This window comes from Schistocerca nitens, chromosome 1, assembly GCF_023898315.1.
Source record: "Schistocerca nitens isolate TAMUIC-IGC-003100 chromosome 1, iqSchNite1.1, whole genome shotgun sequence".
Lineage (NCBI taxonomy): Eukaryota > Metazoa > Arthropoda > Insecta > Orthoptera > Acrididae > Schistocerca > Schistocerca nitens.
Genome location: NC_064614.1, coordinates 993,072,639 through 993,090,351, shown reverse-complemented (window position 1 = coordinate 993,090,351; position 17,713 = coordinate 993,072,639). Strand labels below are relative to the sequence as shown.

General features: G+C 37.4%; 1 protein-coding gene and 1 long non-coding RNA gene across 2 annotated transcripts in view; one reads left to right on the top strand and one right to left on the bottom strand.

Annotated features, from left to right (window-relative positions):
* Positions 1 to 17,713, top strand: part of LOC126195200 (protein furry) — a 1,217,589-nt gene that overhangs the window by 15,553 nt on the left and 1,184,323 nt on the right. Inside the window, exons 2-5 of the mRNA XM_049933718.1 lie at positions 4,568 to 4,652; positions 5,284 to 5,331; positions 7,875 to 8,237; positions 9,174 to 9,442. Coding sequence (XP_049789675.1) covers positions 4,607 to 4,652; positions 5,284 to 5,331; positions 7,875 to 8,237; positions 9,174 to 9,442 — 726 coding nt within the window. The 5' untranslated portion in view covers positions 4,568 to 4,606. The remainder of the gene's footprint in view (positions 1 to 4,567; positions 4,653 to 5,283; positions 5,332 to 7,874; positions 8,238 to 9,173; positions 9,443 to 17,713) is intronic.
* Positions 5,387 to 5,885, bottom strand: LOC126195250 (uncharacterized). The gene is made up of 2 exons (XR_007538565.1): positions 5,692 to 5,885; positions 5,387 to 5,594 (listed from the first exon to the last, which is right to left on the bottom strand). It is a non-coding gene; the product is annotated as an uncharacterized LOC126195250 (long non-coding RNA).

Below are 17,713 nucleotides of genomic sequence, written 5' to 3'. Positions count from 1 at the left end.
ATAACTCAAGAACAAGTGTTTTCAAGAATGCTTTCTTTTGGGTGACCTGGGATGAAGTTTATAATGAATTAAATGCTAACATAAAATTTAATCTGTTCCATGATACATTCATAAAGTTATTTGAAAATAGTTTTTCACATAAGCTCATCATGAAGAACATTAAACAGACATGCAAAAAACCGTGGTTCACTAGAGGGATTACAGTACCTTGTGAAAGGAAAATGGAAATATATCTGTTGGTAAGAAAAAGTAGAGATCCTGTAGTAATGGAACATTACTAAAACTACTTGAAATTTCTAAGAACATTTATTAAAAATCAAGAAACATTCACATAATGTCAGAAATTAGTAATTTTGACAACAGACCCAAGGCTATGTGGAATGTAGGGAAATGAGAGACCAGGACAACCACCCACAGAGCATAACAACATGACTACTGAACTGAATGGAAGGGCTATAAATGAGGAGTCACAGGTAGCAAATATGTTTAATAACCATTTCTTAAATGTAATAGAAAGTATAGGGACAAGAAGTTCAAGAGAAAAATCACAACAGCATACTAAAAAAGTAACACTCACAATATTGGGTCATATGAATGTGTCATGAACTTCTACTGAAACTAAGAAAATTATACATTCTCTTAAAAATAAACGCTCATCTGGTTTTGATGGTGTTTCCAATAGAACACAAAGGATTTGTCCCCATATAATAAGCCTGGTCTTATTTGGATTATGTAATGCATCAATAGTTCAAGGCATTTTCCCAGAGAGACTGAAAAATGCTGTTGTCAAATCCCTATTCAAGAAATGTGATACGAGAGATATCAATAACTACAAACCTGTTTCACTGCTGACACCATTTTCCACAATTTTAGAGAAAGTGATGTGTTTTAGAATAGTATCTCACCTTGCAACAATAGGATGCATATCCTCAGCAAATCACAGTTTGGGTTTGAGAATAGTAGCACTACTGAGAAAGTGATTTACATGTTCGTTAGCCAAATTCTGCAAGTGTTAAATAATTAAATAGTACCGGTTGGTTTTTTTTTGTGACTGTATCTAAGGTCTTTAACTGCATATACAGGGTGTTTCAAAAATGACCGGTATATTTGAAACGGCAATAAAAACTAAACGAGCAGCGATAGAAATACACCGTTTGTTGCAATATGCTTGGGACAACAGTACATTTTCAGGCGGACAAACTTTCGAAATTACAGTAGTTACAATTTTCAACAACAGATGGCGCTGCAAGTGATGTGAAAGATATAGAAGACAACGCAGTCTGTGGGTGCGCCATTCTGTACGTCGTCTTTCTGCTGTAAGCGTGTGCTGTTCACAACGTGCAAGTGTGCTGTAGACAACATGGTTTATTCCATAGAACAGAGGATTTTTCTGGTGTTGGAATTCCACCGCCTAGAACACAGTGTTGTTGCAACAAGACGAAGTTTTCAACGGAGGTTTAATGTAACCAAAGGACCGAAAAGCGATACAATAAAGGATCTGTTTGAAAAATTTCAACGGACTGGGAACGTGACGGATGGAAGTGCTGGAAAGGTAGGGCGACCGCGCACGGCAACCACAGAGGGCAACGCGCAGCTAGTGCAGCAGGTGATCCAACAGCAGCCTCGGGTTTCCGTTCGCCGTGTTGCAGCTGCGGTCCAAATGACGCCAACGTCCACGTATCGTCTCATGCGCCAGAGTTTACACCTCTATCCATACAAAATTCAAACGTGGCAACCCCTCAGCGCCGCTACCATTGCTGCACGAGAGACATTCGCTAACGATATAGTGCACAGGATTGATGATGGCGATATGCATGTGGGCAGCATTTGGTTTACTGACGAAGCTTATTTTTACCTGGACGGCTTCGTCAATAAACAGAACTGGCGCATATGGGGAACCGAAAAGCCCCATGTTGCAGTCCCATCGTCCCTGCATCCTCAAAAAGTACTGGTCTGGGCCGCCATTTCTTCCAAAGGAATCATTGGCCCATTTTTCAGATCCGAAACGATTACTGCACACGCTATCTGACATTCTTCGTGAATTTGTGGCGGTACAAACTGCCTTAGACGACACTGCGAACACCTCGTGGTTTATGCAAGATGGTGCCCGGCCACATCGCACGGCCGACGTCTTTAATTTCCTGAATGAATATTTCGATGATCGTGTGATTACTTTGGGCTATCCGAAACATACAGGAGGCGGCGTGGATTGGCCTCCCTATTCGCCAGACATGAACCCCTGTGACTTCTTTCTGTGGGGACACTTGAAAGACCAGGTGTACCGCCAGAATCCAGAAACAATTGAACAGCTGAAGCAGTACATCTCATCTGCATGTGAAGCCATTCCGCCAGACACGTTGTCAAAGGTTTCGGGTAATTTCATTCAGAGACTACGCCATATTATTGCTACGCATGGTGGATATGTGGAAAATATCGCACTATAGAGTTTCCCAGACCGCAGCGCCATCTGTTGTTGAACATTGTAACTACTGTAATTTCGAAAGTTTGTCTGCCTGAAAATGTACTGTTGTCCCAAGCATATTGCAACAAACGGTGTATTTCTATCGCTGCTCGTTTAGTTTTTATTGTCGTTTCAAATATACCAGTCATTTTTGAAACACCCTGTACCACAATATTTTCTTAGATAAACTGAAATTTTATGTGATTGATGGTATAGCCAACCAGTGGATAATGTCTTATCAAACCTAAAGAATGCAGTAAGTTGTACTTAGTAGTTCATCCAATGTAGTTCATGTACTTAATTCTCAACTACGTCCGAACAGGCCATGAAGGCCTAACGGTACCGACTGGCCACAGTGTCATCCTCAGCACACAGGTGTAATTGGATGTGGATATGGAGGACCATGTGGTCAGCACGCCGCTCTCCCGGCCATATGTCAGTTTACGAGACCGGAGCCGCTACTTATCAATCAAGTAGCTCTTCAGTTTGCTTCACAAGGGCCGAGTGCACCTCGCTTGCCAACAGCGCTCGGCAGACCGGATGGTTGCCCGTCCAAGTGCTAGCCCAGCTCGACAGTGCTTAATTTTGGTAATCTGACAGGAACCAGTGTTACCACTGCGGCAAGGCCATTGGCCACGTGATTCTGACTAGGGAGAAATCACATGTGGGGTTCCCCAAGTTTCAGTCTTTGGTCCTATATCACTCTTCATATATGTAAATGATCTTCCATGTAATGTACAGTAACCAGAATTAGTTGTTTTTGCAGATGACACTAGTATTGAATCAGCCCAAGCATAGGTACAGAAACAAAAGAAATGGTAAACAATTTTCTTAAAAGTATCATTGAATGGTTTTCTAAAAATACACAACATTTTCAGTTGCTATGGCAATGATAAGTGTTATACATCCTGAGGAAATAGTAAACAGGATGGAAGCTTCAAAATAATTGGGTGTCCATATTGATGAGTATTTAAACCTGAAAAAGCACATTTTGGAACTCCTAAAACAACTTAGTTAAGCCACATTTGCACTTGGAATTATTCATATCTTGGGGAGAGATGAATCAGTAAGTTGACATATTTTGCATATTTACATTCAATAATGTCATGTGTTAAAATGTTTTGGGGAACTTCTTTAAGAAAGAAAGTCTTCATAGCTCACAAATATGCTGTAGTAATAATATGTAGTACTCACCCTTGATCATCCTGTAGACATCTGTTTAAGGAGTTGAATATTCTGACTACTGCTTCACAGTATATTTATTCCCACACAAAGTTTGTTGTAAATAATCCACCACAGTTCAAAAGGAACAATGATATACATAATGCCAATACCAGAAGGAAAAATGAAATTAATTATTCCACATTAAGGTTTCTTTAGCACAAAAGGGGTAGTCAGTGCTGCAATAAAATTTTTTGATCCCTTGCTCAGTAATATAAAATGTCTGACAGACAGCAAGTAAAATTCGAAAACAAACTAAAAATGTTTCTCTTTGACAACTCACTCCACACTGTAGAAGAATTTCTTATTGTAATGTATAAAAGGTAGTGGGTAGGAATTTCGTAATTCACATGTATATATTTTTAAAAAAACCTTTAAAATGTTCAGCATGTATCCATTTTTACAAATTGATTTGTGATATGAATGCGAAATGACTCATTCTACATCATTGTGATTAACTATGCAAGATGATCCATCGAACAGTGCAAGATGATCCATCAAACATGAAACTAACTCAGATAAACTTGAGTTGTTTCTGGTAATGTTTGTGTTAGAACAGAAGTGGATTTGTAATGGGTAGAGGTGGAAAAAGAGGGAGGGGGGAGGGGCGGGGGGAGATACTTACTATCACTTAGGATATGTGGATATGGCCATTCCCTTTTAATTATTGTGCCTTATACTTATGAATCAGAATTTATAAGAGCTTAAAATACTCCAGTCTTCTTCATTTGTTCAGTTATTATTATTTGATAATTTTATTTTTCCTGTTGATAGCAGCTATCATGATTTTATACTGGACAAGTTATTGATGCATTCTTAATTTTTCATGAAATTTTATTTTTAATTATTTATTAGTTCTTTTAATGTGTGTTTTTGTATTTTCAGATTATGCCGACACAAATGATCTGAAAGTATAATCTCACAATGCTTCTTCATTGGGAGGAAGGCACAAATGACAGTGAGACAGAAGGTAAGGAGCATACAACAAGCCACTTACAGCCTTACTTTTTACTACTTTGCTTTGATTACTTCTGTTGTAAGAATATTTGTTGTCTTTCAGGACATAGGAGTTAGTAAGTTAACATGTTTTCATTCATTGATGTCTTGTGGAATAATATTCTGAGATGACTCCTCACTTAGACAAAAAGTATTCATTGAACAAAAGAAAGTAATTAGAATTATGTGTGGGGTGCACACACGTACATCTTGTAGGTTTCTCTTTAAGCGGCTAGGAATATTAGACACAGCCTAACAGTGCATTTATTCAGTTATGAAGTTTGTTATCAACAATTCATCTGAATTTGAGAGTAAGAGAGATATTCACAGGTAAAACACTAGAGAGAAAAATGATATGCACTACTCTTTTAATGAATCTGACTTTGACTCAGAAAAGGGTGAAATATGCAGCTATAAAACCATTTGTCTGTCTACCCAAGAAATGAAATTTCTGGCAGATATCATGTTTATTGTCAATATGATTTGTGAAATAAGTGGATAACTGTTTAAAATGCTTAGTTTATAGAGAATTAGATTCACAAAGAAATTAAGTATAGCAAATAAATGATAACCTTATGGAATACTTACTACACTTTAATTTGCAGGCCAGGAAAATGGTGATGGAGAAACAACAGGAACTGGAAACACTTCAGGTAAGTCTAATCTTCTTTCAAGCTTCAGAGCTTCGAAAATGTTGAAACACCATGATTATCTCCATCTTCGCTAATAATTTATTTTATGAAACAATGAATTTGTTTATTACACACATCACTACAATATGAAATACTGTTTCATAATGTGCATTATGGACTGCCAGCAAAAAAGTGATTGTAGCATAGCATACCTAACACAATTAACTGCCTTGTGGGGCTTCCCATAGCCCAGTCCAATACCTGGCAGTCCATGTGAAAACTCTCTGCAAACAAACATCAGGTTTGTAAGAATAACTCTTTTTTTTAACATTATGAACTACATAGAAAGTTATAAATTCAATTTTTTCTTTTTTGCTCTACCTTTCCAACTCGGTCATTGAATTATGTTGTCATTACTGATACACTCAATATATTTCTCAATCTTTCTTATTATTATGTTAACAGAATGGCTTCCTGAACTCTATGAACTCACCCTTGAAGTTTTGATGGATTTAGCTGAAAATTTATTTTATGCAATGTTATTCCATTTTTCCAGTGTGTCCACTTTCTTCTGTGGACACAACACTGTGATAAGCAATGTAAACAAGTTATCTCAAATATACTGTGTGTTATCAGCAAGCGTCTTTATGAAGTGCATTACCATCAAAGTTATCAGTGGATCGATAGTTGTCAAACCACAGATTATTTCAGAGTATTCAAAATGCAAGGATACATTTCAGATGGTTTTTGCAGGCAGATGCGATTTTGTTTTCAGTTTCTTGTTTAGTAAGTGGTGGAACTACAATTACATACAGTTTAGTAGTTTTGTTTACATTTAAATATGTTATATCTCTGTATACTTTCAGAATATTGTTTCTTTGCTGACACTTTCATAGCATTTTGAGTAATTAAGTGCAGTGGTGTGTACTTCAGAATTCATTGAGTTCATAAAATTTGATGGAAAACTTGCTTTGAAACAGTATATAATGAATTATATTCTAGTTTTACAGTTAAGATCTTAGAAAAGAGCAGCATAATACTGGCAGCAGTTATTATAGTTTTATTAAAAACACATTATAACTTATCTTTATATGGGAGTTGTGCCAATAATTTCCTAAGCATTAGGGTTACTGTCCTAGATCTCAACAAGTGGAGTAGTGCCAGGGAAATTGTGCATGTACTTTTGTGACATCAGAAGTAAACAGGAAGTCTTGCCTCTGCTGGTTCGTTTTACATAGTACAACAATATTTTTTATTGCTTGGGGTTGAGTACGATTGGTAAAATAGTTAAAATGTGTTGTCAAAAAAACAAAGCCCTCCTATACAGCAAATGAATCTGAAGATTGACGTTTTTGACAGTTGAAATTGGTTATTTATAAAAAGAATTGAGATTGTGTTGGAAATTGTTTTCAGTGCGAAATATATATTTCGAAAGAGATTTAAGTCATTCCCTGCTTATTACTCCAAAAGCCTCATTTTGGTTTATTGTAATGATATTGAATAATTACCTATGAGTTTTCAGTTATGTGTTTATACCATTAGATACGGATTGTTGTTTATTTTTCTATAATTGATGCTGATGCAACAGTGAATCATTTATTAATTTTATACTGAAATGAGGCCATTTATTTCTTTCCTGCATAGTGGCCTCAGTTAAAAGTTCTGAGGGATTAGTTTCACATAATTCCTTTTATATATATATATTAAATATGTCTGCTTGTGTCTGTATATGTGTGGATGGATATGTGTGTGTGTGTGTGTGTGTGTGTGTGCGAGTGTATACCCGTCCTTTTTCCCCCTAAGGTAAGTCTTTCCGCTCCCGGGATTGGAATGACTCCTTACCCTCTCCCTTAAAACCCACATCCTTTCGTCTTTCCCTCTCCTTCCCCTCTTTCCTGATGAGGCAACAGTTTGTTGCGAAAGCTTGAATTTTGTGTGTTTGTTTGTGTGTCTATCGACCTTCCAGCACTTTCGTTCGGTAAGTCACATCATCTTTGTTTTTAGATATATATTTTTCCCACGTGGAATGTTTCCCTATATATATATATATATATATATATATATATATATATATATATATATATATATATATAAGTGTACACTCACACACACACGCATATCCATCAACACATATACAGACACAAGCAGACATCTTTAAAAACAAAGGGTTTTGTTTTTAAAGATGTCTGCTTGTGTCTGTATATGTGTGGATGGATATGCGTGTGTGTGTGAGTGTATACCCGTCCTTTTTTCCCCCTAAGGTAAGTCTTTCCGCTCCCGGGATTGGAATGACTCCTTACCCTCTCCCTTAAAACCCAAATCCTTTCGTCTTTCCCTCTCCTTCCCTCTTTCCTGACGAGGCAACCGTTGGTTGCGAAAGCTAGAATTTTGTGTGTATGTTTGTGTTTGTTTTGTGTGTCTGTCAACCTGCCAGCACTTTCATTTGGTAAGTCACATCATCTTTGTTTTTAGAATAATTTTTCCTACGTGGAATGTTTCCCTCTATTATATATATATATATATATATATTCCAAGTGATTCATTTTAGTATTTTAATGTTGTAGAGGAGGCAGATAACACATCTCAAGCTGGAACAGGAAATACTTCTGCACCAGTGGCAGCAACAGCAGCAACAACTGTGTTGACTGCAGGATCTAGTAGCCAGGCAGGATCTGGTTCAGTAGGCAGTGCTGTCTCTGTTTCCAATGATGGAGATGTTGCTACAGTACCAGTAACAGTTGGACAGGATTCTAACAGGAGTTCTGAAGCACCTACTGCAGATGTCAGTGAAAGCCACTCAATTGGGGAAAGTGGTGGAACAGTCCACCAGTGTACTGCTGGCAGTGATATATTGTGGGCCCCTGTTGGTGACTCACCAGGGGCTCATCCGAACGTGTCAATTCATGCTTCCTCAGCAGCAACGTCAGGTAAGAAAAATAAATGAAGTAATTACAACTTTAGTACTTTGAAAAACCAAATTTTAATTTTATTTTAATCAGTAACTATGTTGGCAGATTAGTTTTCCATAACTGTGTTAAAACAAAGCCTATATCTATGTACTCTGTGGTGCCTGATGTTGAGCACCAATGACTCAAATCACATCACCAATAAATTAATGTCATAAAATTAATAGTATATATTACATACAGGAATTACTATTATTGAGTTATTAAAGTACCAAGAATAAAAAAAAAAAATATTTATACTTAGAACTGTTAGATATACAACAATATTGATTGTAGTTTCATTTTGGAGATACATTTTGTTCTAGTTTCTCAAGATGCTATGTACCCTTTCACACCAATTTTGTTCTGGTGGTTCTGTACAGTTACTTGAAATTTTTTCTTTCACTATCACATAAGGTTTTTCGTATGAAATGTAACATAACAAAATCATTGTTTGTCATACATTTGCTTAAAAAATAAATAGATAAATGAAAATGAAAAGAAGTTTAAACATTTGCATTTCCAAACTCTGGGAGTATTGTAAAGTAGCTTCAGTGTTATTCATTAAAAACTGCATAAAGAATGTGGAAGTCTTATCTATGTTGCCATCTTCCTCCCCTGCTCAATGCATACAAACCATACAGATGTATGCCAATAGTGCTGGCTACACAGAACTCTTTGGTCTCTCTCTTGATCTGGTATGCCTAATTTAATATATTCTGTTTATTATTTAGCTTACATATTTTAACATTTTCTTTTCTTTACAATGCAGAAACCAAATTTTCCTTTTCCTTTGAATTTCAATATGTATGAGTGGTAGAAAATTAAACTTTGTATGACAGTGAAAAGTTTATTCTAGGAACCACACAAACTTTTAAGACTTTTCCCTCTGAAACTATGATGGGTTTGTTGTTTCAGGAGAGAGCAACAAATCAATAACATCATTAACAGTAACAACAATCACAACTACTTCATTATCATCAAATGCAACAGTAGCTGCAGCAGCATCAGTAACATCAGGTTGTTCAGTTTTGCCGTGGGGAGCACACAAAGAGCGCTCTCCGTATCCTCCTTGTGTCAACATTGACATGGATATCCGACCGGGAGAGTTTGTGATGCGAACTATCTTTGCTGAGTTTACGGTGCAGGCAGAGAGAAAGATGGAAGCAGTCATGGCGGAGCCACCGGTATGAATTATTATTGCTTGTTCATCTTATGGCTTTGCTAAATTTTTAATTTGTTCTGTTACACACAACACCATTCATCAAATTCCTGAGGAAAATTGAATTTATAAGCTGTAAGATGAAAGAAAGTATAGTGGGTAAAATAGAAGACCAAAAAAACGTAAATATAAGTGGTTTGAGAGGTAAAGCTATTCGTGAGACATTTTATTTGCTTCCTGAAATTGTAGAAGCTTGGAGTCTTGTCATACTATAAACTTCTAAATCTTATTTTTTATATTTAATTTTGGTATTCTCTCTGCCTCACATGTTTCCTTATGTATTTTTGATAAAAATTTAAATTTCTATTGTAATATCTTTTTTCAGTAGATAGTCTCATTTCTTACATTGCCATCTTGTCACTAAATTTTTATATTCTGTTCAACAATGTACTTAGTATTGTACTCTTAGGAGCATTAAGTTTCCTTAAATCATTGTATATAAATGTTGCAGTCATATTGTGTATCAGTTATTACATTATTACTCTAAAGCTAGTGATAAGGTATTTGGGTTCTTACCTTTTTATCCATTCATTGTTGTTGCTAGTGTTTACTATTTTGCCATTTGTTCCATCAGATAGAAAGCTTACTGTCTTACCAATTGTGCTCTTCATTATTTTTCGTCCTTTCCAAGTATGTTTGTTGATTCATAAAGATTTTGAGGTGGTTCTAAATTAAGTGCACAGAACATCATGGGATTAGATTTTCACATTTGTATGTGTTTATTATCGTTACCTGTCACAATGATGAACAGCTGCAGATAAGTGTAAATATTCAACAATTCAGCAAACTTACACACAAGTGGCAAAAATCAATAATGACATACACTATGTGATCAAAAGTATCTGGACATCCCCAAAAACACGTTTTTCATATTAGGTGCTTTGTGCTGCTACCTACTGCCAGGTACTCCATATCAGCAACCTCAGTAGTCATTAGACATCGTGAGTGAGCAGAATGGGGTGCTCCACGGAACTCACGGACTTTGAACGTGATCAGGTGATTGGGTGTCACTTGTGTCATACATCTGCACGCGAGATTTCCACACTCCTAAACATCCCTATGTCCACTGTTTCTGATGTGATAGTGAAGTGGAAACATGAAGGGACACATACAGCACAAAAGCATACAGACCAACCTCATCTGTTGACTGACAGAGACCATCGACAGTTGAAAAGGGTCGTAATGTGTAATAGGCCGACATCTATCCAAAACATCATAAAGGAATTCCAAACTACATCAGGATCCACTGCAAGTACTGTGACAGTTAGGAAGGAGGTGAGAAAAATCGGATTTCATGGTTGAGTGGCTGCTCATAAGCCACACATCACACTGGTAAATGCCAAACGACGCCTTGCTTGCTGTAAGGAGCTTAAAAATTGGACAACTAAACAGTGGAAAAACATTGTGTGGAGTGTCAAATCACGGTACACAAGTTGGTGATCTGATGGCAAGGTGTGGGTATGTCAAATGCCCAGTGAACATCATCTACAGCATGTGTAGTGCCAATAGTAAAATTCAGAGACGGTGGTGCTATGTGTGGTCATGTTTTCATGGAGGGGGCTCGCACCCCTTGTTGTTTTGCATGACACTATCACAGCACAGGCCTACACTGATGTTTTAAGCACCTTCTTACTTCCCATGTTGAAGAGTAATTCGAAGATGGCGATTGCATCTTTCAACACAATTGAGCACCTGTTCATAATGCACAGCCTGTGGTAAAGTGGTTACCTGACAATAACATCCTTGTAATGGACTAGCCTGCACAGAGTCCTGACCTTAATCCTATAGAACACCTTTGGGATGTTTTGGAACACCGATTTTGTGCCAGTCCTCAGCGACCGACATCGATACCTATCCTGAGTGCAGCACTCCATGAAGAATGGGCTGCCATTCCCCAAGAAAAGTTCCAGCACCTGATTGAACATATGCTGGTGAGAGTGGAAGGTGTCATCAAGGCTAAGGGTGGGCAAACATCATATTGAATTCCAGCATTTCCGATGGAGGGCACCATGAACTTGTATGTCATTTTCAGCCATGATACTTTTGATCACATAGTGTAGCACTAGATCACTTGAAAATTCGCTGATAAACATTACTTCAGAGAATGTGGTTAGGGCCTGGAGTACTGGGTCTTTTGCAGCTGAGGGTTTGTTGGGCTGACACAAATTTATTAATTCAATTTTTTTAAAAAAATTCCTGGCTCAAATTTCATTAACAAGTCATTGGATCTGATGCCAGTTTGGAACATGTGACATTCTTGGAGTGAGCCAGCTGGCAGATATGAGAACCTGAGCCATGCACAGAGGCATTCTATGAATCATTCTTCCCATGCCCCATATGTGAATGGTACAGGAAGAAACCCTAAGAACTGTTACAATGGGATGTCCCCTCTGCCATACACCTCATGGTGGTTTGCGGAGTATAGATGTAGGTGTAGAGGTAGACCAGCACAATGTTGGTAGTAATGAGAGTGCACACCTCTCAACTGCTGAGATTATGAGGCCAATAGAAAGTGCAAGCTCTCTTGCCCCGAAACAGAGACCTGTGTAACTAACATGATCTCACTTGAATTAAGACCACTGGTTGACAACATTTAAAACCACACTAAAAGACATTCAGTGGAGCAGTACTCTAAAACTTAAGCAGAAATGTGATAAATCGTCGTTAAATAGAGACTTCAAAATTTCTGGCATCAGTAAATCAAAAATGTGAAGGTAACATGCACTACTATTTAGAAACAGTGTTCACAGCAAATTAGTTATGTGTGTAACATATTACCATATACCTATTTAGTATACACTCAGTAGCGGCTGCTTTCTAAGCTACAACCAAGCTATGTAAGCAAGGATGCTCACTATTTGTCACCTTCTGTGATCTTCACATCTCTCAACTGTCATGTGATAATGCTCTTATGCTAACCAGTGCTAGGCAGTGCTGAATCTAGGTTTCCAGTGTAGGGTGGGTACTTAACTTCTTTATAACTAAATAGGCATTAGCCTGATCAGCAATAACCGTAAAACCCAGCATACTTCGGTAGCCTTAGTAGCTATCACTGGAAGGATCAGAACAGTTTTCACTGTAGGATTTTCCTGATGAGAGCTCAAGAGAGCCACTGAGGAAAGCAGATATCCTTGATAATGAATGCCGGTCCATTGTCCCTTATGCACAATACAAGTGAACATCTTAATAAATATGAATATAATAGAAAGAAACATTCCACATGGGAAAAATATATTAAAAAAAGATGCTGTGACTTACCAAACGGGAAAGCGCTGGTAGATAGACACAATAAAAAACACACTAAAAAACACACACACACACACACACACACACCGTGTGTGTGTGTTTGTGTGTTTTTTATTGTGTCTATCTACCAGCGCTTTCCCGTTTGGTAAGTCACAGCATCTTTTTTAAAAACGTCTTAGTAAATATGTACATGTGTGTGCAGTAAACAGAACCAACAAGTATATGAGAAGTTCATGTGACACAGCCAGTAAGGATGTCATTCCTTAGAAACAACCATTACACACTATGGCAAAACCTGAGACAAAAACTGGTCAACACACGATGAAGACGTGAAATAAATATGCGGATGTGTGTTCCATACACAAGCTGTACCAAAAACATGATGAGAATACTCAACACAAATGAAGCAGCCGTAACAGTATGCATGCATGTTCCTCCAATATACAGACAACCACCAAGATTAAAATAAATTGATAAAACGCTGCCAGCCAAACTTACAGTGGTGCAGCCAGTCTTGATTCAACTACTGCTCAAGATTCCACACACTACACAAGCAAGACGACTGATCATTTCCTCCCAGATGATGTGCAAAACTCATTTCCCCATCAATAAAATTTAGTGCTTATATCATGCAGCTACTGGCATAGGGAATCAGTTCAAGATTTCATCTGGATTCCACAAAGATCTCAAAACAATGGCTAATACAAGACAAGACCAAACAGACAATCTATTAGTAACCAATCCTCCACTTGATTTCCATGGAGAAAATGAATGAAACATAACCACACGTTTTGCGGAACTCACAAGTGAGCCAAAACCAACTTCGCAAGACAAGATACATGTTGATTTGGAACACATACGCTCACCAAACTCACCACGTAACCACTCAGAGGTCAATTTACTGGTGCCTGCACCGGCAAATGAGTGCTACACTGCTGCTTACAGAACATGAATGATGCTAGCGGGTGCTTTCGCAGTCCACAAGTGAGTTACCATGCCACTAGACACCTGAAAGAAATACCTCAAAAAGACTTGCACTTCTAATAATATACTACACAGTATCTATCTCCATGCCAATTTCATTGTGCGTCAGTAAGGCCACTAGGCGAGTGGTGCAATTGTTGATATATGAAACCAGTACAAGAATTCAACCAATTCCACACTTGAGGATCTCAGTTGATAGTTGCTGGTACAAAGTATTAGACAGTTATTGGTTCCTGATCTTGCATATGTTTCACTCACACAGTGAACATAAACATCTCCATTAGCAACCACATGTCACAGTGGAAACATCTCAAAGTGAACGGCCCAATTTCCCTTGATGTGGTACCAAAACCTACCAGGAACACAAACATTCACTGGTGCAAAACAGTCTGACAGCTACTAGTAACTAATCCTTGACGTCGTTTGCCGACGAAAGCAAATGTAAGTATCTGTAATCATCAGCCTCATGCCATTGCAGAAACACTCATAAATGAGCCAAAACCATTTCCTGAATAGGCAATACCAGACTGATTAAAAACACATGCACACTAAACCCACTGCAAAACCATGCAGACATTGACTTGCCAGATCACAACATGAAATTCTAACTACTGCTGATGGGAGCTAACAACTCTAGCTGAAGCTCTCTTTCCATTTGCAAAGGACTAACCACACTATCAGACAAATGAGCAAAATAGTCTAAGCATTTTCACTTCTTAGGAGAATTGAATAGTATGTAACTCGACTCTGCTGCACATGATGGTGTGATGGGAACCTGTCACTACATCTACGTATGTGACTTCAAGCCTCAGCGATTCAAGGAGGAAAACTTATCACTATAACCACTAGAGAAGGCCCATACTGCTCTCTGGCTGCTGCAAGCCTCAGATCATGAAAACAACCTCCTGAGAGTGTCACTTTGATGGAGAATGCTGCACACAGTAGGTGGCAGTTTTTAAAATCCTCAGAGAGCAGGACACTTAGTATAACATAGAACTTTACATAGTGCGTGGTAACCATGGGTGGCTTTTAACACTCTTAGCGCCAAGCCCGTAGGTTCAACGGGCCAACGTATTTTGTTGATTAGAAAGCACTGTATGGTGTTTTTGTACCTCTGACTACCGATTACAATGTTTATACTATCAGTTATTAGTTTCATAGATAAATGGTGTGAATGTGCATTTTGTTTACGAAGTATGTCATTCCTTATGGGTCATTGTTTTCACCTGTGGAAAGAGCACATTATTAGTATTCTGTATAAGAGAAATGGCACGAAACGGTATAGCCAATGAAGGAACTGCCGATTTGCTGTATTTTGGAGACATTCTCGATGCTCTAGACAGTGAATAAGATGATTTGGGTGACATAGGTGTCTTTGAAGGGGACTACAGTACAATCTGTTTAGGCCTAGAGCTGTCAATGGTGACAGAAGCTGCTTATTCATTTGCTCCCACTGGGAGTATCGAAGGCATTTTTGGTCTCACAGTTAATTTCAGCCCAAGAAAATGACAACTGCTGATTTCATTATGAATCTTGCTATGCTGGTGGCTCAAGATCATATACCAACAGCTCCAAATAACCAGAATGGACCTGTAGGCAGATTAACACAGAGACATTATCTGCAACATTTACCACCTATAAGCAAAAAATATGCCTCTTGTGTACATTATGTTTATTCTTCAAACTCAAAGAAAGAAAGCGGGAAAGCGTCTCTCAAGGAGACACGTTATCAGTGTGAACATTTCTGTGTGGCATTGCGTATGGAACCCTGTTTTAAAATATTCCATACAAAAGAGCAATATGAATTCATGCAGAAAGTGCTACTGTAATACAATACCCAGCACTGGTTATTAGGTATTTATGAACTCATTTACTCATATGAATATACATATGACTTTTTACGAGAACAATGTCATGTGTAATAACATAATTTATCCTCATTATACCACACAGGATTTTGTTGGTAGTTGCATATTAAAAAAGACAAAATGGACTCGAAATAGTGTTAATTTCATACTTAAATGTTCAGTATTCTCCAAGATAAAAATTTTCAAACGTAGCTAAAATTGCCTCAATCTGCAGATGTAGACAAGTATTGGGCTGTTACTGAGAGTGTTAAACAGTGGATTATGCCTAATACTGACTATTATAAAAACATGATGATTACTGGGTGAATGCTAATCACCAACTGATGCATAGTAAGTGTATTCTTCAGATGCTCACCATCTACTTGCTGAGGTGGAACTTTGTGAATGACTTCATAATACTGACACAGAATGTTACCTGTTGACTTCTGGGCAGTCTGACTTTAAACAATAGTTAGTAGTGTTCATAATGATTGAATGCTCAGCACCATCTGACTAAACAAAGAAACTGATGATCAAGTAACATTGTAATTATGCTGTTTTAATGATAGCTGCTGACTGACATGAAAATAATATTGACCGACATGGAACATTACATAGTGTTTGTACTCATTTATTGCTGGCTATGTACTGACTGTGGCATTGTACAAGACGCTGATTTAAAGATGTGTGTAGGACAGATATTACAATACATTAACATAAAAAGTTCTTACAATTTAGTTATTAACATAAAGGTAGTAAGAGTATAGTATATGTGAACTCATTAGGCATAGAAATTACTTTGATTAACAATTAGCTCAATATCTGCAAAGGGGTGCAAATGATGGTTTTATTTTATGAGGCAGGAGTTTCAGGATGTTTTGGATTTTATGAAGTTCAACAAGATTTTATAGAAGCTGAAATTAACTAATTGAAATATTTTGTAAGCTAACATGTTGTTCTAGGAAAATTATACATTTTTGGGAAAAAAATTAAGGCTATAAGATTATGACACCGGATTTTTGAAAGGATTAAATTTTGAGAGCAAAAAGTTCTAGTAACTGATAATTGTGAATAAAGGTAATTTTTGAAGTACATAGATTTCTGAAGAGATAAGATGCTTGTTTAATAAATGAAAAAAAGGGGTTTCAAATAAAGTGTGTCAATTGTAAAATAATTATTAGTGCTGTCAAATTTTGAAGTGCACTTGGTGTTAGAGAATTGTGAAGTCTGGAATATTTTCCAAAGTAAAATATTTTTCCATGAATTATGTACACTATTGTTATCAGCAGACTGTGATTTATATACTGAAAATAAAGTTTTAGAAAATACAGGATGGATAAGAATTTGGAGTTTTCATATATTCACAGTACATGGGTTATGTATGGAATAGAGAACAGAAAAAATTAAGGTCTGGAAGTATGGCAAGAGAAGCTTCATTTGACAGTGTTGTCACCTCACTTCTTTTACTGGAATATGTTAGTGTGATATGCATATAGCCAAAGATGGTGGAAAATTTTAGCTTCAGAACCATAGGTTTCTTCATGTAACATGAGAAAAAAGGGCTAGAGGAAGAGGACAAGTGCTAAAGAGAAAAAATAATGATTTTTTGCAAGCTGTTCACCAATAAAGACTGTGGTTAACTTACTGTATTACTGAGCGAAATGGCACAGTGGTTAGCACACTGGACTCGCATTCAGGAGGATGACGTTTGAGATCCTCATCCGGCCATCCTGATTTAAGTTTTCCGTGATTTCTCTAAATGGCTTCAGGTAAATGCTGGGATAGTTCTTTTGAAAGGGCGTGGCTAACTTCCTTCCCCATCCTTCCCTTATCCGATGGGACCAATGATCTGGTTGTTTGGTCCACTCTCCCAAATCAACCAACCAACCAACTTATTATATTCGGTCATCAAGTGGTTTCAAAAATGCATCCCAGGAGAAGGTTTTGCAAAGTCCAGTATGTTTCTATACCCAAGAAATTTGTTATGATGGTACTAATGTGGATGCTATTTTTCTTGACTATCTTTATGCTGTTGTACATTTTTTATTGTAGCTTAACATCAGGGTATATGCATGTGGTATATGTTATTAAGTTTATAACTGGTTTATGGGTTTCTCATTGGCACAGTTGTTTTTGATCCAGATTAACCAGTGCAGAGA